Consider the following 20,767-nt stretch of genomic DNA (forward strand, 5'->3'; position numbering starts at 1 on the left):
CCAAAACCTAGGTGGCGGAGGGAAACTAGAATCAAATCGGTGGCTGGACGGCCGCAGGGCGAGGTGGCCTACTATGCCCCCTGTGGCAAGAAACTGAGGCAGTACCCAGATGTGATGAAGGTACCTGGGCCTCATGGCCTCACAGCACGCTTTGAATCCGTGATACAGATTCTTTTGGGCAAAAAGATGAGCAGTTTTGTTTGTAACAGCGACTACTGCGTTTATGATTTATCACGGAAGGATTTTTTTCCCCCCTCTAATAACAGCAAAACCGCTCATCCACATTGCTCAAAGAAATGCTTATGTATCAGGATTTGTTCTATATTATCTATGCTACTGCTCCAGCTGTCCCCCCAAACCCCCACCCTATGCCTCCACCCTCCCTGCTTTCTGTGACCATAATAGTGACAGATGATATTCTTAGATTCACTTCTTGTGCCACTTTTTTCACCTCTCCTTCTCCCTCCCTGCGAATGATTAATGGTTAGTGTTGGGATGCACGACTTTGGCCCCATTTGTACAATTTAATATGACCTGCGGCCTTCTTTGTTTGTTTCATCAAAAGCACAAACACACAGATTGTCTGAACTGCCTTTTGAGTGTTGTCGTGCAAACACACGCACACACACACACAAAAAAAGAAAACAACTCCATGCAGTAACATCCACTAGCTGCTAGTCAGGCAGTAGGCAGTAAAAGCCTGGCGATGCCACAGATAAATAAGAAAGGGCCTGAATTGTGCACCCCAAGGTCAGAACCATTTTTCCCTCCTGAGAGCTGTTGCTCTTTTTTTTTTTTTTTGTCCCCTGGCTTTTATAAAGATTAGCAGCACTGCACCGATGCACTGTAACCGTAGACTCCCTTCCATCTAGTGCCTCCCAGTTGCTTTTCAATGTCGCTAATTTTCACATTTTTCCTTTTTTTTCTGCCTAAACCAACGCCATTATTATTTTCTCTTCTGTAGTATCTATCCAGAAATGGAATAAGTGGCATCACGCGTGATAATTTTAGCTTCAGTGCAAAGATAAGGGTTGGTGACTTCTATGAAGCCAGAGAAGGACCCCAGGTGACTGCCTTTCATCTCTCTCTCTCTCTCTTTCCCTGATCCCTCTTCATCTTTTCATCTAGCGGCAGGCAAAGCTTCATGCAGCAGTCACTGTCAGGGCATGAGTAGGAATCAGCCAAAGCCCTCAGTAGTCCTAGTTCATAGACCTCGCACTGTGCATGGAGAAATGTAATAATCAGCTGACATTACTTCCACAGGTGACCACTGATATACTCCATGTAATGGCTGTGTGTGACACAAAGAGATAAACTAGGAAATGGATGTGTGTTTCTAATTGGAAACAGAATAGAGGAAGTGCTAATATAGAAATACAGCAGTGCTGAGGGGCAAGAGAAACAGAATTCTTATTTAATCTGCTATTTAGCCTGTGTTTTATTGTGAATCACTTAAAATGTAATGATATATCATTTTCAGTCTCTGCTGAATGCAGAGCCTAGCAACTAATGATTTAATTGTCCTTTAGTCACATGAAATGATTCATGCTGGCAAGTCATTCACTGTTGCATCTCTCCACATCCCTCCCAATCTCTCTTTCTCTACTTTTTTTCTGTCCCTTTTTCCAGGGTTTACAGTGGAGCCTGTTGAAGGAGGAGGAGGTCATACCTCGTATTTTGGCAATGGAAGGCCGAAGGGGTCGTCCCCCAAATTCGGAGCGCCAGTTAGCAGGCGAAGGTGCCAAAGGTAACCGACGAAGGAAGGGACGACCCCCTAATGTAGGCGATCCACTGGCGCCTGAGGGCCCTAGTCCCAGTCAGGTCAAACTTCTGCGCAAACTAGAGGCTCAAGGTTAGCAGAGGAAATGAGCCCTGAAATATGTTTGTCATAAGTGTGTGTGCCATTCATCAACCAGCTATTATTCGGGTAGCTAACGACAGCGGAGGGGTCACAGTTTCAAATATTTTTTTTTTTAGCACAAGGACAAGTTTTTTCTGTCTTCTGTTTTTTTGTCAGGCTTTTTTGTTTGAGCCACCTACTTTATCTGAATAATACTAACAACAATTACTTGTCAAGATGAATCACCATTGTTAACATGTCTTGTTTTTGTCCCTTTGTGTTGCTTAGCAAAGCCCTGCAAACCTGATTTTTCAGCCCTACCTATGTAAAAAATATTTGACATATATTGCAGTATTTTAAAAATGCTAACAGATAAATATATCACTCTAAGTTTATTGTTGCAATTGCTAAATTTTATAAATGAAACCTTAGGAACGATCCCAGTTATTTATATGTCCAGTACAACTACAGAGGTTTCTCACCGGCACCGCTTTTGTTTCCACTTTGCAGAAATAGCCCGTCAGGCGGCACAGATGAAACTGATGAGAAAACTGGAAAAACAGGCCCTGGCACGTGCAGCCAAAGAAGCTCGGAAACAGCAAGGTAAGCGAGTACAGGGCTGTAAACATGCTGGCGGAGGTTATTTAATTGGTCAGTCGGTCACTTCAGACTACTTTGATCTAAATCAACAGAGTATAAAGCCCGGCAAGAACTCATATTGCTTGCATAGCCTTTGTTTGCATGTAGGTTCAAAACTGTTTTCATCATTTTTTAAGCTTTAATCTTCTTTCTCCTCTAATCTTTATTGCATCCAATCTCAAGACTGTTTGCTTAGCTCTCGCTTAAATTCAGAGATGTAGCTAGACATGTTATACATTCAGAAATGTATAATGCACCAGAACATTTAAACAGTGGAAAACAATTTTGATCCCAATCCCGAAGATCACTTTGATTTTTTTTTTATTTAAGTTTTCCAACTAGACAGCTCAAATCCATCGAGTAAATGTGCTGACACAAGTGACCCAAACATCAATACCAGCCACTTGTGACTTAACTGTGGATGTACCCTGTAGCTGCTGTGTATCTGTGTGGGGCCAGTTGTTAATGAATTTGTCCCTCAAGGATCCATGTTAGGCCCACTGATATTTACCTTAATGTCATAATATCTGACAGATGCAGTCCAGTATTGTAAATGCTTAGAAATCCATTGAGGCAGCTTGTTTTCCTTCATGTGTATATATCTGTCTGCAAGTTCAAAGGTAATTCTGAATACTGATTAGCTAGGTTGGGGCGATGATTGCTGATCTCTCATGGATCAGAATGTCTTGGGCGATCTGGGCACTAGCTGGGCTCCAGTTTGTCTCTTGACAACAGTAATAAACAATCAATCCCCCAAACTGTCTATATTGGATTGTGGAGATCTCCTTAAAAGCATTAAACAAAGCCAATCACAGTGCCATTCAGTTTGTTAAACAAGACAGCATTTTCATCCACCTTACTGCTGTGAGCTTGATTAAAAAGTTGGATGGTCATTACTGGCGTGAAGAGAGCATCGGCTGCCGGGATATTTAACACCCTTATTTCCCTTCAGTGCTAATAACCACAACAACAGACCGAAGAAGGCTCGTACAAGGAGCCAGAGCCAAGTTTTAATGTTTACAGACAGCAAGCAAATAAATTAAAGTGTAAAATAACTTTTCAAACTGGAATGGGCTGTAGCTGTAGCTCCTTCTAGGAGCTCTGAGAGGTTTTTTTGTGACTCTTTCAGTCGGTGTGGCCATGTGTCTGTATGAGTTGTTTTGAGTTAAGCGATTCATGATGAATTGAGCTATCATCTGTAATTATCAGACCTGACCTACAAAAGTGATCATGAGGTCGCTGAGATTTCCTGCATAAGCGAAGCATAAATGTTCACAAATTAACCAAAAATAAGCACAAATGTCAGCGTCCTGAAAATTAGGATTGAGACATGATAGTGAGAGACCTGCTGTACCCTAAAGCCGTAGATGTAAAGTGTAGTAGATTCTAAAAAAAATGTGTCATTTTAGCGAGGTCGTCTATGCATGTCGATTGTTTTCGAGTCATGGCCTTATTTTTACAGTACTCTGTTTTAATTTAGTCCCCTGAATTTCTCCGTGCCTTGTTAAAAAAAAATACATTGTGATCTCAGATATGAATACGGTTGGAAGCTCGTGTTTTTATAGGTCATTTTTCTAGACACTGATGTAACACTGATTTGACTCTTGTAGCTATCATGGCAGCGGAGGAGAGAAGGAAGCAGAAAGAGCAGATCAAGATTCTCAAGCAGCAGGTGGGTCTTCTTTGTGGGTGTGCTGACTGAATTTTTCCCTTCTTTTCCTTATCTAAGTGTCCTGACACACACACTCCCTGTGAGCACTGCGGGAAATGTTGAATTGTTATTTTTTTGATCCTTTAAAGCTTACTTTTCAATTACCATTATTACTTGTAGTGCTAAACTTGTTGTTGTGACTTTCTGCCCGGCCCAATTGGAATAGAGTGGTTGGAAAGTGATTTTATCTGGGGATGTCTAAAATATTAAGAGATTATGTTTTCTTTTTTTTTTTACAGGAAAAGATCAAGCGTATTCAGCAAATTCGGATGGAGAAGGAACTCAGAGCGCAGCAAATTTTGGAGGTACAGAATCTGATCCAGCAGCACCTCTGATTAAGCAGAACATTCCTGGATAGCTACAGCCCCTCAGTCTATAGTGTTTTAATCTTCCTAAAGCTCATTACTGAACAGCAGCATGCATTGGAGGGAGTTGCGTCTTCTTAGGCATAATTCCACATGGAACTAATGCTAAATTGGTCTTGGTTGACGGCTGTTGAATATTAAAATGGCTGTTGCTGCCTCTTCAGACCTTATTTAAATTGGACAGAAAAGTCTTTTTTTTTTCATCAGACAACAGTAACAGTTTAGCATAAGTGGGTCGAGGGGGAAAAAAAGGTGCTGTTTTCTACACACAAACACACATCCAAGGATGCAGACACGTTCACACAAACACACATATGCTGGGCCACACAATTATACTGTAGGAGCTTCAAAGTGTTTTAGCAGGACTAAATCAATTTTGAGTTGACACGGTTGGCAAGCCACTCTTAACAGGAGGCTTCAACATTTTCACAATTACGTGTTAAAGAGATACATTATTCATTTGCTGTGTTTTACAAATTTGACTGGCATTCAGGAGCATGAAATCTTTGCTCAAACCAGAAAACTGCAAACAATCAGTTAAAGTGCTGCAGAGCTCAAGTCTGATTGGACTTGATGTGGCTGAATGATATACATCTCCGTGATTCTTGACTTTAATCTTTATTCAAAGGCCAAACGGAAAAAGAAGGAAGAAGCCGCCAACGCCAAAATACTGGAGGCTGAAAAGCGTATAAAGGTATGCTTACAAATGAAACTCTTGGAAAAAATATGAAAAACTGTGATATACCTTTATTTATTTATTTATTTGTCTTCAAAAATCCTGTTAATTGAATTGTATAATTCATTTACCGTGTTGTGGGGCTTTTCCATCAGCCTGTATTTGTACTTTTCACGATATTAATACAATGGAAGCATATTGATTTTTCTCTCATCTTCTCATTCTCGCCTTCAAGGAGAAAGAGTTGAGGAGACAGCAAGCGGAGATGCTCAAACAACAGGTAGGCACTCTAAACAACTTACTGAGCCTCTTGAACCTCATAGTTACTGCTGAATAAAACCATTTACCTCAGACTTGAATAAAAATTTGAAGGTGCGTGTGTGTGTGTGGATGTGTTTATACTTTGTGTGTTTAAATATAGGCATGCGTGAGTGTGTGTACGTGAGTATTTCTCTGTTTAAAACGCCTTGCTTATTGGTATTGGATATTACTTCTGTTCCATAATATTTTGCCAACTCTCTCTGCCAGGAGTTGGAGAGGCATAGACTAGATATGGTATGGGTATGTTTATTTTTGTACATCTAACACCTGCATCGTGTAACTGGTTGTGTTATGGTTGTCATAGCAATGCATTAAGTGTAGCACTGGCTGCTGTCATACTACATTCTTCTGCATGGCTTTCCAGCAAAACCAACAAAAGAGAGAAAGAGTCAGTATGCTGCCTCCATCTGCTCGTCCTGAGGGACAACTGACCCTGTCACGGTGGCCAGGCAGCTTCTTTCCCCCTCCCCCCATCCTCCCCTTCTACTCAGAATGCATTGCAAAGACTGCTAGCCAATCCACACTCACTGTCTCAAAGTGCGCTCGAGGAGTTTCCATCCATCACATACATTGTCTAACTGTTGTATTGGAGTAGCCTGTGTTACCCGTGAGTGCTTGACGATTTCGGCTCAGACATTGAGCTTGTGTCTGTTCGTCCGTGCATCTGTTCTGCAGTCCACAGAGTGCTGGACTTTAACCTGCCCCATCCCGGCCTCTCTGTCATTCACTGTTCCTATACTCTGCACAATGAATGAAAACAGCTACTGAGAGTCATTTCGTCTTCATGGTGGAGACACTTACAGGCAGATTTCCCACCAGTTTGGTGCGGGCACCTTGGAATAAAAAAAAAAAAAAGACCTTTGGGGGGGAAAAACAGAACAAGAATACAATCATCTTCACCATGGGGACTGTATGGTTCTATGTAGCTTTTTATTTTAGCCTGGCTCTCCTGCTTGTAGCCCTTCTTACTCATACACACTCACACACACAGTCGCAGCTGAATCTAAAGGTTCGCCTTCCTGTCGTGGACCAGGCCGATTACTGCATCAACCTCACGTGCGCTACAGTGTTTGAAATTAGGAAGCGCGTTTAATCCCGTGTGTTTAAAGTTGTCTCGTGTGGCCGTATCGCACTTGATTTATTGCAGTTTATTATCATAAAAGCCTTTGACGTCTTCGTTGTTTTTGATGAATTGGAAGAAGCTGAATGCCACAGGCTTTCTGTCGTTTTTCAAGTTTTCCATTTGTAGATAAATCAAACAAATAAGCACAAAGAAATATTGCGGCAGAGTGCTTGGCATCTAGCCTGTTTTGTTTATCACAATGACAAAACAGTCCTCACAAAACAGCCCATTTTAGTCAGCGAGAACTGGAAATGTCCTTGGCAAGCCCTAATAGTGGCAATTGTGTCTTTCTGGTGGATCACAGAGGGAATGACAGCCTGATATGGAGGAGCGGGAAACCTTAAGAGATCAAATAAAATGATAGTCAGTCACCAGTGATTCCTGTGCCCTTTGGCAGTAGACTGCGTATCATGCACCAAAGAACAACACAGACGTCTCATCCTCAGCAGTCACATACTGTGCTAACACTTAAGCTGCCAAAACCACTGAAGTGAAACTGCTCAGTTTGTAGTTACACCTCACAATCCATTCCTCTTTATAACCCCCTACTAAATATTACAGGTGTGATGTGTCCCCCCCAAAAAAAGGCGATATCATTGATTCATGTAGCAGAATTGATTGTTTTTATCATAACTCTAATGACATGTGGCATGTCAGATGACTTCCGGCAACTAGTGTTTTGTTGCTTTTGTTGTGTCAGCTCTAGTTTAGAGGCGCCGTCACCGATTCCAGCTGCTTCTCTTTTTGAGCCTGTCATCACATCTATTTTGTACCGCATCTATGTGTTGCTTTTTGGTTGTCATTGTACTACTGTACTCTTCACTTATGCTTCCACCATACATGTGAAAGTGTATACATGTGAAGCATTGTTCTGTGTTTGTTCAAGTATGGTGCCTCTACTGAATTTAGTGCATCACAGTTTTACATTAATACACAATTATACTAAGGCTGGCCTTGACTACTGTATGTACCACGTGTGCTTGTTAATGTTTGCCTGTTTTTTGTTTTTTCTTTTGCCCCTTTAGGAGAGGGAAAGGAGGAGGCAACATGTAATGCTGATGAAGGCTGTTGAGGCTCGCAAGAAAGCAGAGGTAGCCCATATGCACACAAATAAATGCAGAAACACACACGGGCGCACAGTCCACTCCATAAAAAGAGCCTAAGTCATTATTCCCTCGATGGATTCCTGCTTCCTCTCCTTTATGTGCGCTCTTTCCCTTCATTCATTTTTTTTTCTGCACACTTACCAAGTCAAAAGATTCTGGCCCTCAAGCACTTTTCCTTTGAATGCACAGCAGCATTAGGCTGAATTCTAACACAGCTCAGCAAAGTCAAGTAAACCTTCTTGTCTGTTTTCTCACACACACACACATTTTTCTTTCCTAATGCTCCCTTGAATTTTGGACTCTCTAGGAGCGTGAACGCTTGCGGCAGGAGAAAAGGGATGAGAAGCGTCTGAACAAAGAGCGTAAACTGGAGCAACGGAGGCTGGAGCTGGAGATAGCGAGGGAACTGAAGAAACCAAATGAAGATATGTGTCTGTCTGATCATAAGGTATCTTATTATTATTATTATTATTATTATTATTATTATTATTATTATTATTATTATTATTATTATTATTATTGAGTGGACTGTTTCCTGAGACCACATTACTGAATATTTTTATGTGGAAATGTGCGCCCTCAAGTGGTTAAAATAACATACTGCAAAATACACAAACTAAGCTGTCAATACTATTTTGAGCATAATGTATATATGTGTATATAATAATATGTGACACATAACATGTGACACACATGTTTTTCTAAGCTTTACTAATTGATCCTAATATGAGCAAAAAGAGTCATAATTTTACCGATATTTCTGCATCCAGGCTCTCCCTGAGTTCTCCAGGATTCCCGGACTCATCCTACCAGGACGTGCCGTGTCGGACTGCCTGATGCTTATGCAGTTCTTGCGAGGCTTTGGAAAGGTTTTGGGACTCGATGTGAACACGGATGTGCCCACGCTGGGAATGCTACAGGAGGGCTTGCTTAATGTGGGGGACAGCATGGGCCAAGTTCAAGACCTTCTGGTCAAACTGCTTTCTCTGGCAGTCTGTGATCCTGGTTTGCCACCTGGACAAAAGGTGAGCTGCGTTTTGAACTGACTGATTCTGCTTTAGGACTGTAGCTGAGACATAATCAAGTTAATAAATATGATCCATAAGATAGAATACATTAACAATGCCACCATATGTAGCTTTATCATATACATTTAGGACTAACTTTAGGATTATAAAGATCTTGCACAAAGTTATTTAGAATGACTTCAAAATCAGTGTTTTTACACTTGACTTGACATTATTTTAATGCTGATGCCTCCATGCCTTTACTAGCAATGTGATATTTTTGTTTTTAGGTTAAAGGCTTGGGTACATTTTCATCTATTTTAAAATATATAATTTATTTGCTATCATCAACTTCCCTATCCTTAGACAAAAACCATGCTGGGGGACCACCTGACTAACGTTGGCATCAACAGAGATAATGTCTCCGAGGTGCTGCAGATGTACATGGGAGCCCATTGTGGAAATACAGATCTGGCTCCTTTGGCTCTCAGTTTGAAGACAAAGGCCTTTCAGGCTCACACGCCTGCTCAGAAGGCCTCAATTTTGGGGTTCTTGGCTAATGAGCTGGCCTGCAGCAAAGCTGTCATCAGGTAGGTAACTGACCACTTTGAGTACTCCACAGTACTGTGCAATTGTCTTGCACAATACTGTGGAAATACTCCATATTTCACTTCCAAGGAGCCAAGCTTTCTTTTATTTATTTATTTATTTAAGTAGTCTTGAGCAATAATTCTCCAGGGTTTCTAAAAGTCTAGCAGCTTATTTTTAGTGAAATGACAAAGGTAACACGCCTTTAAAGACATGAAATAGGATTTTTTGCACCAACAATGTGATCTCCAAACAAAATATCTAAAGGAAATGAACAGTATCTGAAAGTCATATCCTCAAGGAATAGGACCTGAGGGGTGTATCTGGCCTTTCAGTTGATCCATCTATTGTTCACTGAAGCCTCATCAAAAAAGGTCTCAGTGGAAGAGTGGCTGTCAAGAAGCCATTTTTAAGAAAGAGGAATCGGATAAAAGGCTAAGGTCTGCCAAATTACACGAGAACTAGACTGAAAATCAGTGTCAACAGGTTTGATGAAGTGATGGTGTTGGCGGGGCCCTTCCCAAAATTGGTGGAATTATGAACACGGAAAAGTATGGTAAGATTTTCATCCATCATGCAGTATCATCAGGAAAGGATGTGATGGGCAACAGCATAATCTTTGATGACAGTGACACCAAATACACCAGCAATGCAGTAAAAGCATACTTAGAAAAACACACAGTTATGGATTGGCCTCGACAGAGCCTGGATCACAACATTAGTCATTATTGAACAGAGAACAGAACAAAAGGCAACCAACATCCAAATATTAACTTTGAATGTCTTACAAGAAGCCTGGAGAACTATTCCTAAAGACGACTTAAAGAAATGACAAGAAATCTGCCAAAGACAGTTCACGCTGTGTTAAAGAATGAATAAACGTGGTCATTCATTAGAATTATTGTTGCCTCATACACTGTTTTTCTATGTATGTTTGCACATGTTTCAATAGAATAAAAGAAAGAAGACTTTTGCACATTACCGTATGTCAGTGTAGGATGTGTCTCTTCCTCTGAGGGGACTTAATTAAAAGACAAAATTAAAAATCTAACAGTCCTTTTCACCAACCACACACTGGAAAAAATTAGTTATATGTGGTTTTATTTTGTTTAACGCTGAAATTATATCTGAGCCAGTGATGTTATTTTTATATTGATACGGTGGAGAACAATTAATAAAGCTGCAGCAGGGAGCAGTAATTTGCAGTCCTTTTTATTGTAGGGAAATAATAAAAGTATTCATTTGTGCTCTGGGATACCAGCTGTTATATTAAGATTTTTTTTGAGCTGTAAATGGTAGCCAGCCCCCATGAACTTTTACTCATTATATTTATTAGTTTCCGAGACTACCTAAAACAATGGATGTACACTGCCACAGCTATAATTAACAGAATTGTGTTTCCTCGTGCAGTGAGATTGACAAGAACCTGGATCAGATGGCAAATATGAGGAAAGACAAGATCATTATGGAGGGAAAACTGAAGAAGTAAGATTTCTTAACCCTAAAAATAATGTTTTTGTTCTCCATACTAGGTCAGACTAAACTCCTGTGTCCTTATACAGGTTGAGAACCATTTATGCCAAACGAACTGGAAAGAGGGAAGCCAGCATGGGTGTGGAAGAGAACCAGTCTGTTGGCACTCCATCCTCAGCCACCAAACGCAAGAGGAAACTGGGTGGAGACAGCGAAGATGACGACGACGACGACGATGACAGTGACGACCAACCGGAGGAAGAGGAGGAAGAGGAGGAGGAAGAACTAAAGAAGGTTAGAAAAGTGGAGACATATGATGAGGTAAGGTGATAGAGCCAGCTTCATTATAAGAAGCTAAATGTTTGTGCAGTTGCTCAAAGACATTTCCTGTATTTTTTTGTTCCATTTATCAGGATGAAGTTGACCATGCTACTAGTGTCGAGGAACTGGAGAAGCAAATAGAAAAAATGGCCAAGGTATGTCTTTCTTGAACACGTTTAAATGCTTTAAAATGCATGAGAATCAGTGTTTGATTGATCCAGTTAATGTGGGATATACTCGAATATACAAAGTGAGATTAAAGAAAAATCTCCTGTTGCAATAGAAGTAATGCCTCAGACACCTGCAAAGCTAGACTTTGGAATTCAAGCTGCAAAATGTGTTGAAAATTACAATGTGATTTGTACGTTGTGTGAATATTTGTGTTGCCATAGGTCTGTTTACTAATGAAGGCACTAATTAGTTTGATAAATGACCTCATTAGCATCTTATGTGACGCTTCATATGTCGCACAGAAAAAAACAAAAAAACAAAAACCGGTTGGGCAGATTTCTTCTGTTTTTGAAGGTCTGTAATTTCCATGTGTGTTTTGCACAATTGCAGCAACATCATCAGACCAGAAGAAAGCTGTATGAGATATCCCATTCCCTACGCTCTATGATGTATGGACAGGATCGGTACCGCCGCCGATACTGGGTACTGCCCCACTGTGGAGGGGTCTTCATTGAAGCCATGGAGAGTGGAGAAGGTTGTTGCAGTACACCGCCCACTTTTTTTTTCTGAATACGTATACGCTTCACTTTGCTTATCTGAGAGGATATTTGGAAAGTGAATGTGTAATGGTAACATGCTTGGCAAGAAGACAAAGAAAGACCTTTTATAATTCGTGTGGCTGCATGTTCAGCTGTTTTGTTGCCGAGTGAAATACGCAGATAAAGACTAATTTGAGATAGCATCTGTCAACACTAATAACACAGCTCTGCCTGTCTTCCGAAAGCAAGCGAATTAGTGTAATGTCCAATAATCAGGATCCAGTTTCAGTGTTACAGTAGTTCACTTTCTAACTGGAGTACGTTTTTCTCCTTTTTTCTGCAGCTCCAGAGGAACTGGAGGAGGAGCGACAGAGGAGGAGAAGAGCAGCAGAGGAGGTCAAGGTCAAAGAAGAACCTCAAGAGATTGAGTTGCAGAAGGAGAAACCCACCAACCTCGATGGGCAGAGCACTCGAACACAGGACTTAGAGCAACAGAAAGAGGAGGAGAAGAAACACGAGGGGAAGAAAAACTCCCCGACCCTCTTCTACCAGCAACCAGGCTGTGTAACCAAGCTGTGCGCTCTCAGAGAAGTCAGCAAGGACATTGGTAAAGAATCTGTGAAGGCAGAAGACAAGGCGAGTCCCCATGTGAGACAGAATGGCAGTCCCCTAGGCACTCCTGTTACAACCACTATGTCAGCGTCCTCCCCCACTCACAATACCCTCGAGCCTGCAACAACGGCAGCAACAGCTCCCTCCATGGTGACCGCTAACGACACAACAAACATCCCTCACCTGGCTTCATCCTCTTTATCTGCCCCGTGCCTGCCAGCTGCACGTGAAAGCCCAGGGAACACTCCTCCAACCTCATCCCCGGCTCCATCGCCACACCTTTCATTCCAAGCAAATGACCAGCTGCTCAGAGTGCTAACAGAAAGGAGCGGGCACTGGTTCAGTCTGCTCCCTCGCAACCCTTGTGACCTCTCCTCCCTCACCACAACACCACCAGGAGCGCCTCGTGTGTCTCCTCAGGCATCCTCCACCCCAGCCAGACCCAAATCCCCACCTCCATCCCCTGCTCTCCCTCTCACCCCTTCTGCTGCCTCAGCCTCTGCCAGCCCACACCACCCAACTGGCATCCTCAGCTACCCGCTATCCACCCTGCAGGTGAGAATCCTGGCTGGTAAACATGTTGCTATTATATTTCCTTTTGTGCACTTCCACCTTCCTCACCCCTCTATTGTCCCTCTTTTCTCCACAGGTTAAGTCAGGTGTCTCTTTGCTAGGAGTTTCTTTCGCAAGCTGGCCCAGTGGAATGATAAGTCCCGGCCTGCCTTTGTGCAGCAGCCCTAGCCCCATGCCAAGTCACTCTGTAGAGGGCAACACAGCAGCAAGTGTCTCCAGTAAAAGTGAATCGCCTTTACCTCGCATTGAGAAAACTTGCTCTATGCCCTCTCCCGCCTTGGAGATGCCCAAATCCCTCGACCACGCCACGCCACGGCCCATCCCTGAAGGTGAGCGACACTGGATGTATTATTTTGTATATATATAATGAGATCAGCCAATGCTATCCTTACTTAAGCCCAGTTTGATTTGACTGTAACATGTCTTAACTGAACAAAACATCTTCTTGCTTTCACACCCGTGTGCTCAGAGATGCTGACAGGTTGGTGGCGGGTGTCTGACATCGAAGAGCTCAGGGCTCTTGTCAATGCTCTCCACAGCCGAGGAATCAGAGAGAAGGCCCTCCAGAGACAAATGCAGAAATACATGGAGATCATCCCCCAGGTCTGCACCAAACACAGAGACGGTAAGTGTGGAAACAGCTCCTCTGAGCACATAATGATGTGCCACAGATTCATTCATGCTTAGAAGCGTTTCCTTATAATCCCACAATAAATTGCTAATACTGTATCAGTGAGGTTTATTGAAGTTTATATGAACAACTGTCTTTCACTGCCTAACCCATGTGTCTGCTGTGTAATTTATCTAGTGGCCATGATTGAGCTCCATGAGTTGGAGGAGAGCCAGGTCAGTGTGGAGTCGGTGCGGGGCTGGTGTGTTGAGGAGCAAGCAATGGAAATGGACATCGCTATACTGCAGCAGGTTGAGGAACTGGAGAGGAAGGTCACCGCAGCCAGCCTGCAGGTTAAGGTGAAATAGTAACACACTAGCACAAATATTTCTACATATTTTGTTTGTGAAATTTATGGGTTTTTTTTAGAGGCCAATAAACTCAACAGCTCATTTCCTCTCACAGGGCTGGACGTACCCGGACCCTCAGTCTGAGCGTGAGGACCTGGTGTACTACGAGCACAAGCCCCTGACCAAATCCACGGCATCGGCGACAAACACGGGAGACAAGGAATCCAAGGAGCATCTGGAGGAGCGGGGAGAGAAGGGCGGGGTGATGCGTCACCCGGACAACCCGCTGGACATTGCAGTGACACGTCTGGCTGATCTGGAGCGCAACATCGAGAGAAGGTACCTGAGGAGCCCCTTAGGTACCACCATTCAGATCAGGCTGGATAATGTGGGTACGGTCACTGTCCCTGCCCCCGCCCCATCTACTAGTGCTGACAGGGAAGGGTAGGTCATTTCTCCAACCAGCTCCCCACTCTCCCACTAAGACCCTTTCCTCTCTCTATGTGTGCTTTTTTTGTTTCCCATATTACTCAAAGGGTGAGGGTCTTTGCTGATTTCACAGCAGATTTTTGTGGTTGCCTGTTGCTTTTTTTTTTTTCTTTCGTTTTTTTTCCTTTTTGTCTTGTGCAGCTTTTTGTGTGGGAGGGGCTCCACTCACTGCCATTTTTTCCCCCTAAAGTCATCTGCATGGTGTTGTGCATCAGCAACCTCAGTTATAGGCTTACTTACAGCTCCTGCTATTCAGCATACACTTACCCTTCCTGCATGAGCGTCCCCCTTAACATGATAAAAAACGTGTGTACCTCTCCCCAGCACTCTATACTCCCAAAAACGTCATGCCTGTCTCTGCCCAGATGGAGCTTTTTACAGCATCTGGTTCAACTGACACAGTTTACTACAAACCCATTTTCATAAAAAGTTGTGTGGACTTTAAATAAAAACAAAATGCAGTGTTTTGAAACTCATTAAAAATAATTTGTTTAGTTAAAAACGGAACATGTTAAATGTCGAGAAACTGATAAATTCACATTTCAGAAACTTGTCTGTTTTCTTTATTTTTTTTCTACACCTTTCCGTTTTTGCTTGACATAAAGTTTAGCTTTGTTTCAGGCCCACCAAATGTTTTCAGCGGGTGACAGGTGTGGATTGTAGTAGCCGGGATCTTACTACAGATTGATTCTGAGCTGTGAAATAAGCAAACCGTTCCCTGAGAATGACATACTGCCAGCATTTGTTGCTCTAAATTGTGTGCATTTTCCTTAGCATTAATGGTGCCCATAGGTAGGTCTTACCCTCTTTAGCCTGCAGTCAATGATTTCTGACTTTCAAATTAAGATTTGTCACACCAGAGACCAGTTTTGTACTTTGCCTCAGTCCATCTTGAATGACTTCTTAGAGACTCAGCCTCACATCAGCACTCTTTTCACTACTGAACCTAACAACGCTTTACAGCGTCTCACACACAGTCTTTGTCCTGTCTCAACTTTTTTTTAAAACATGTTGCTGGAATCAAATTCAAAATAACCATAGAGCTTAAAATAAAGAGTAAAATGCTGTGATCATGCCCCTGAACGTTATAAACACGAGCTTAAAATTATTTGCAAGTCACTGCATTTTGTTTTTATTCACATTTTACACAGCAGCCTTAGTTTTATTGGTTACGGGTTGTAGTTTGTGTGTAACCCCCACACGTTCCCATATGTGTATCTATTTTGATTCTCATAACCTTCCCTTAAATTCCCTCAGCAGCGAGGAGGAGGTGGCCCACGGTATGAAAGTGTGGAGGAAGGCCCTGAGCGAAGTGCGCAGCGCCGCCCAGCTGGCCATGTGTATCCAGCAACTGCAGAAGTCCATTGCCTGGGAGAGGTCGATAATGAAAGTGGTAAGAGAATAAAACAACAGCCTGTGTCCACAATGTTAATTGAAAACGATTTGGAAAGTTTGCACTTGTTTTTAATGGACGCACTTATTTTGTAGTACTGTCAGATTTGCAAGAAGGGGGATAATGAGGACCTCCTCCTGCTGTGTGATGGCTGTGACAAAGGCTGCCACACTTACTGTCACAAACCCAAGATCACCAGCATCCCAGAAGGAGACTGGTACTGCCCGGCCTGCATATCCAAGGTACCTGAACCTTTTATTACTTGTGATTTTTTTTAATGTGCATTTTTTTTAGACTCATCTCAGGACTTATTTTACTCCTGTTTTGTAAAGTTGATGGTAGAAAGGCAAGAAGAAAAAGGACACATTGTAGAGTATATCTTGTGCATCTAAACCGCAAGGACACTTGCTCGCTCAAAGAAATCCCATCAGCTGCTCCTCCCCTAGAGTTTTATTGCTTGCTCTTCACTTTTATTGTCTGCAGCATGGATTTATCCCATTAAGTGACAGTAAAACTCATAAGTCATACTCATACTGATACAAGCTGAGTAACGATTTTTAACGCAGGCTTTAAAGAATTTGTGTTGATGCAGATGTGGTCAGCAAAGGGACTAAATATTATTGCTTGTGTAAGATATGGCAAATTGATATGACATTTTAGGAAAGGACAATATTAGGAGGATGAAACTAAATGGTTCCAATTTGTATAGCACCCGAACTAAGGAAATGCTGCAATTTTGGGTACTTTTGCAGGCAAGTGGTCCATCCCCCAAAAGCAAAAAGCCTCCAGCCAAACCAGTAGCATCTAGTGGGGGGAGTAGCAAGAAGGGCGGAGAGGCGAAGAAGAATGGAAAGCAGGCCGGTAACGGGGAAGTGTCGGAGGATGACTCAGCAAGTGCCAGCAGTACGCCTAAAAAAGGAGCAAAAGACACCAGCAGGAAGAGGAAAACGGAGGAGAGTTCACCTGCTCTAACGACATCCAATCAGGAGACCACTGGGTGTGTGAAGCGAGCCAAGACGGCTCGAGACAACAACAGGGACCTGGGATTATGCAGGTATGTCTCCATGGCATGTTTGCACTTGTCTTTCTGTGCCATTTTCTTCTCAGTAGTTGCACGGTAATTTCCACCTGCTACAAAGCTGTATGGAAAGGTTGGAGGAAGCTGATGTGTTTTACATTTTCTGTTGTGTTTAAAGCCACAAAACCTCAGATCAACGTTTACTTGCAGTATTTCATTTCTGGAATTTTTCAGCACAAAGTCAGCCTCTTTTTTGTTTTTTATCGGTTTTATTAGCTCATAAAACCCTAAAGATTACGAGTTAAATGCAAACTTTAAACCTCATTGGACATATTTTTGACCACCAGCAGAAATAAACTGTAAACAGTAAGCTGAAATACACTGGTTAGGAAATGCTGTTTACACAACCACTTATGGCAAAGCAGCACTATCTTAGCTTTCTTTTACCTCAGCTTTCAGTCTACTCAGCTTTCTGGGGAAATATCTGATTCTCCAGCTGTTAATGCTCCACTGTTCTCCAGCTAGTCCTAGCTTTGTGTACCATAAACCCAAAACAATGATTTAAAAGAAACTTCCAGTATTCAGGCACAATGGGAGCCTCATTCACACACTTCACCCACATGTAACCGATCCCTTGTCAATCCAGAAATATTGGTTATAGCTGCTTAAACGTAAGAGGAAATTATGAAAGAAAGCTTTTCTGTGTTACACACAAAGCTTATATTTACACAAAGTCATGGCCAGAGTTTAACTGTGTGTTTGTGTGTCCTACAGAGTACTCCTTGCTGAGTTGGAGCGGCATCAGGATGCATGGCCTTTTCTCACACCTGTCAACCTGAAATCGGTGCCTGGCTACAGGAAGGTCATCAAGAAACCGATGGACTTCTCCACCATACGTGAGAAGCTTGTGAGCAGCCAGTGAGTTCCCATCGCTTCTCTTGGTTCTTTTTTCTGCTAAAAGCCTCGCACAGAAGTTAAAGCAAGACCAGTGTTTTCAGTTTTGTTTCGCTTTTTCAGGAAATTATGTGATGTGTCTGCTGTTCTCTCTAACCTGAATATGTCTTTTTTTTTTTTTAAATTTCAGGTATCAAAACCTGGAGACGTTCATCATCGATGTCAACTTGGTCTTTGATAACTGTGAAAAATTCAATGAAGACAATTCAGACATTGGTCGAGCTGGTCATAACATGAGGAAGTTCTTTGAGAAGCGCTGGACTGAGCTTCTGAAACAAACAAACTAAAACAAAACAAAAAAACACTTAAGATTAAAAAAAAAAAAAGTCTGTTCAGACTCTTCCCCAATACACCCATTCAACTTTTTGTACCGGAGCACCAGGTGTTACTTTTTATTTTGTGACGGAGAACGTGGCTTTGCAGGATGGTAGAAGAAGAAGCCAACTCCTTAATAAGGAACCTGTGGTGTGCTTAGGAGAGGTGTCACCTTGAAAAATAAAAAGTTGTTTAGGTGCGCTGGATTTATTACAACAGGGATAAAAGCCCCAAAGAGTCCCAGAGAAATGGGGTGTCATAGTGCAATACCATTCCCTGTCTCAGAACACTGCACTGAATGAATCCTCAAAAATGTCACTGATGTGTCTGCGCTAGAATACTTTCCACTACCTGTAAATAGTTTGTTTTTGTTTATTTGGGTTTTTTTGTTCGTTTGTTATTTAATCGTATTATAGTGAATGTATTTAATTTTGTAATAATTATTTATGAATCAAGGTCCACTTCATTTTCTATGAAAAAGGAGGAATCAGCCGAACTGCTTTGACTTCTGAAAAGGAATGTGTTATTGTGTTATAATTTTTTTCTCTCTCTCTCTCCCAAATATCAAACAAAGCCAAGACAAAAAAAAAAAAAGAAAAGGAAAAAAGAAAAAAAAAGAGCTGTTTACACTGTTCAGTGCTTTGGGGCATCGGAGGACTGTATTCAATTGTTCGATCTGTAAAACTGCATTTATTTACAGTAACTGCAGAGGAACAGTTAGGCTATGGTGATTCATGTGTATATACTGTTTATTAATGTCTATATTATGTCTTGTTTGGAACAATGTGTAAAAATTGTTTAAGAATATTAAGATATTGTTTATGCCTTAGAATGATTGTAGCATTCTATTTTAGTGAACGTGATGAAAACATTATCATAAATATTGTTTGTACAGTATATACATATCCTCTGCAAACACTGTGGTATCCTTAATCTTGGTAGTGCCTACCCTTCCAACAGGGGCATGTAGGGGATGTTATCGTTTTTAGTTTTCATTCTTTATGATAATTATTTTTTTATATGATTTCAATCCAACAAGGCCTCCAAAGTTGGACAGTGACACAGAAATCATTCCTCCCCATAAATAATAATAACTAAAAAGAGAAAAAAAGGAACAACAAGCATTCAGTTATGCTTCCATGATACATTTCCTCACAATCTGCCACAATACAAGGACCTAAGGCCATTTTTAACCACTGTGTTGAACCTTGCTGTGTGTTGTGGCCTGATGGAGGCAGCTAGATTTTTTTGTACCCAAGTCAAAAGTACTTGAAGTTACTTTATTTAAGATATTGTGGAATAAAAGTATCATTCTTTTGTAGGAGCTTTATTTTTCACTAGTGTGTGGCACGGACCTATTAAAAGGATGTTTTTCAACGTAAGTGACTCAAACTGGTTTCATTTCAAGTCCAACCTGCAGCTGTAGAAGTGCGGTTTAACTCTTTATTCTGTCAAAGTGCGAGTCATATGTAAAGTTGCACGTGTGACCGGATTAAAGAGAAATTTATTTTGTTTGTGCTTTTAGCTAAATATCTGCAATTGTACTTTACATCATGTTAAATGCCTCTTTCATGACCAGACTGTAAAATGTTTTCAGGATCCTGAGAAGCTGCTCTGAAACATACATTTTTCAAGGATCTCAGAAACGGTGTCTCAAAAATGAATTCAACTTAACATCTGTAAATTAACAATAAAATCCAGAAAGAGCAGATCCTTATGTGTCTCATCAAGTGGCAGATCATAAAATGAAGACAGTTAATAAAAAAGAAAGTTAAGTGTGCCGTACACAGCTGGCAAGTGCAAGTTTAGCAAGCGCCTATTCCCAGGGTTTCTATACATTTTATTCTTGTAGGGAAAATATTAATCATGAACCCTGCCGCACGCTATGTATAGCCTGAGGCACTACACAGTTTAGATGCATACATTTAGGTCCATAAGCATGTTGTTAATGACATATGTTTTGTAGTTTTACCTCTGTACATTACCAAACTCCAGATGTGACTTTCAGCTTTAATTCAAAAGGTTGTACAAAGGTTTTTACATGAAGTGCTGCGTGATTACAGCCATTTTTATACACAAGCCTTCATTGTCACATGCTTGAAAGTAATTGAGCAATTGACTGGTAACCAGTTTTCATAGCACTGTGAAGCCCATTCCCCCCGTTTCTTTTTTTCTTTCTTTTTTTTAAATATTTATTTATTTTGAGGACAAATTAAGCAGATAGAAGATCTAGAACTGATTCAAAATTTTAAATTTGAATTTGGTGGTTGTTCACTGAACTCTCAATTTGAGGTCCAGACCATAATTAGGCTGAATAACAAATATAAACCAGTCGAGGTAGAAAAACAAACAAACCCACAAGCTGCTTCATTCTTAAAAAGACTGACTGTGTTGACCAGCTCAACAACACCAAAAGGCCTGAATGATCATTGGAAATAGCTACAGTGGGTGGTACAGAATTCTTTCCTTAGGTTAAGAAAGTCTTTACAACATCAAAACAAGTGAAGAACACTGAGGTAAGATTATCATTGTGGAAGTCTATAATGCATAGAGGATGTTTTCATTCTTGAAGG

The 20,767-nt window shown here is 41.4% G+C and overlaps 1 protein-coding gene across 17 annotated transcripts in view; it reads left to right on the forward strand.

Annotated features, from left to right (window-relative positions):
- Positions 1–19,576, forward strand: part of baz2ba (bromodomain adjacent to zinc finger domain, 2Ba) — a 67,675-nt gene extending 48,099 nt beyond the window's left edge. For 3 of the 17 annotated variants that reach the window (XM_085153594.1, XM_085153513.1, XM_085153611.1), the window contains 27 exons: positions 12–120; positions 965–1,066; positions 1,630–1,852; positions 2,351–2,443; positions 4,090–4,151; positions 4,430–4,495; positions 5,184–5,249; positions 5,467–5,511; positions 5,760–5,792; positions 7,701–7,766; positions 8,089–8,229; positions 8,552–8,806; positions 9,155–9,378; positions 10,787–10,861; positions 10,939–11,170; positions 11,263–11,325; positions 11,732–11,876; positions 12,224–13,047; positions 13,142–13,394; positions 13,535–13,690; positions 13,874–14,034; positions 14,141–14,469; positions 15,772–15,907; positions 16,003–16,149; positions 16,660–16,961; positions 17,700–17,843; positions 18,010–19,576. In XM_085153594.1, coding sequence (XP_085009720.1) covers positions 12–120; positions 965–1,066; positions 1,630–1,852; positions 2,351–2,443; positions 4,090–4,151; positions 4,430–4,495; positions 5,184–5,249; positions 5,467–5,511; positions 5,760–5,792; positions 7,701–7,766; positions 8,089–8,229; positions 8,552–8,806; positions 9,155–9,378; positions 10,787–10,861; positions 10,939–11,170; positions 11,263–11,325; positions 11,732–11,876; positions 12,224–13,047; positions 13,142–13,394; positions 13,535–13,690; positions 13,874–14,034; positions 14,141–14,469; positions 15,772–15,907; positions 16,003–16,149; positions 16,660–16,961; positions 17,700–17,843; positions 18,010–18,166 — 4,609 coding nt within the window. In that variant the 3' untranslated portion in view covers positions 18,167–19,576. The remainder of the gene's footprint in view (positions 1–11; positions 121–964; positions 1,067–1,629; positions 1,853–2,350; positions 2,444–4,089; positions 4,152–4,429; positions 4,496–5,183; positions 5,250–5,466; positions 5,512–5,759; positions 5,793–7,700; positions 7,767–8,088; positions 8,230–8,551; positions 8,807–9,154; positions 9,379–10,786; positions 10,862–10,938; positions 11,171–11,262; positions 11,326–11,731; positions 11,877–12,223; positions 13,048–13,141; positions 13,395–13,534; positions 13,691–13,873; positions 14,035–14,140; positions 14,470–15,771; positions 15,908–16,002; positions 16,150–16,659; positions 16,962–17,699; positions 17,844–18,009) is intronic. The other 14 variants (XM_085153534.1, XM_085153520.1, XM_085153558.1 and 11 more) reach the window with 14 other exon arrangements.
- The last annotated feature ends 1,191 nt before the right edge of the window (positions 19,577–20,767 follow it).

Source organism: Neolamprologus multifasciatus, chromosome 1 (genome assembly GCF_963576455.1).
Source record: "Neolamprologus multifasciatus chromosome 1, fNeoMul1.2, whole genome shotgun sequence".
In the NCBI taxonomy this organism is placed as follows: Eukaryota; Metazoa; Chordata; class Actinopteri; order Cichliformes; family Cichlidae; genus Neolamprologus; species Neolamprologus multifasciatus.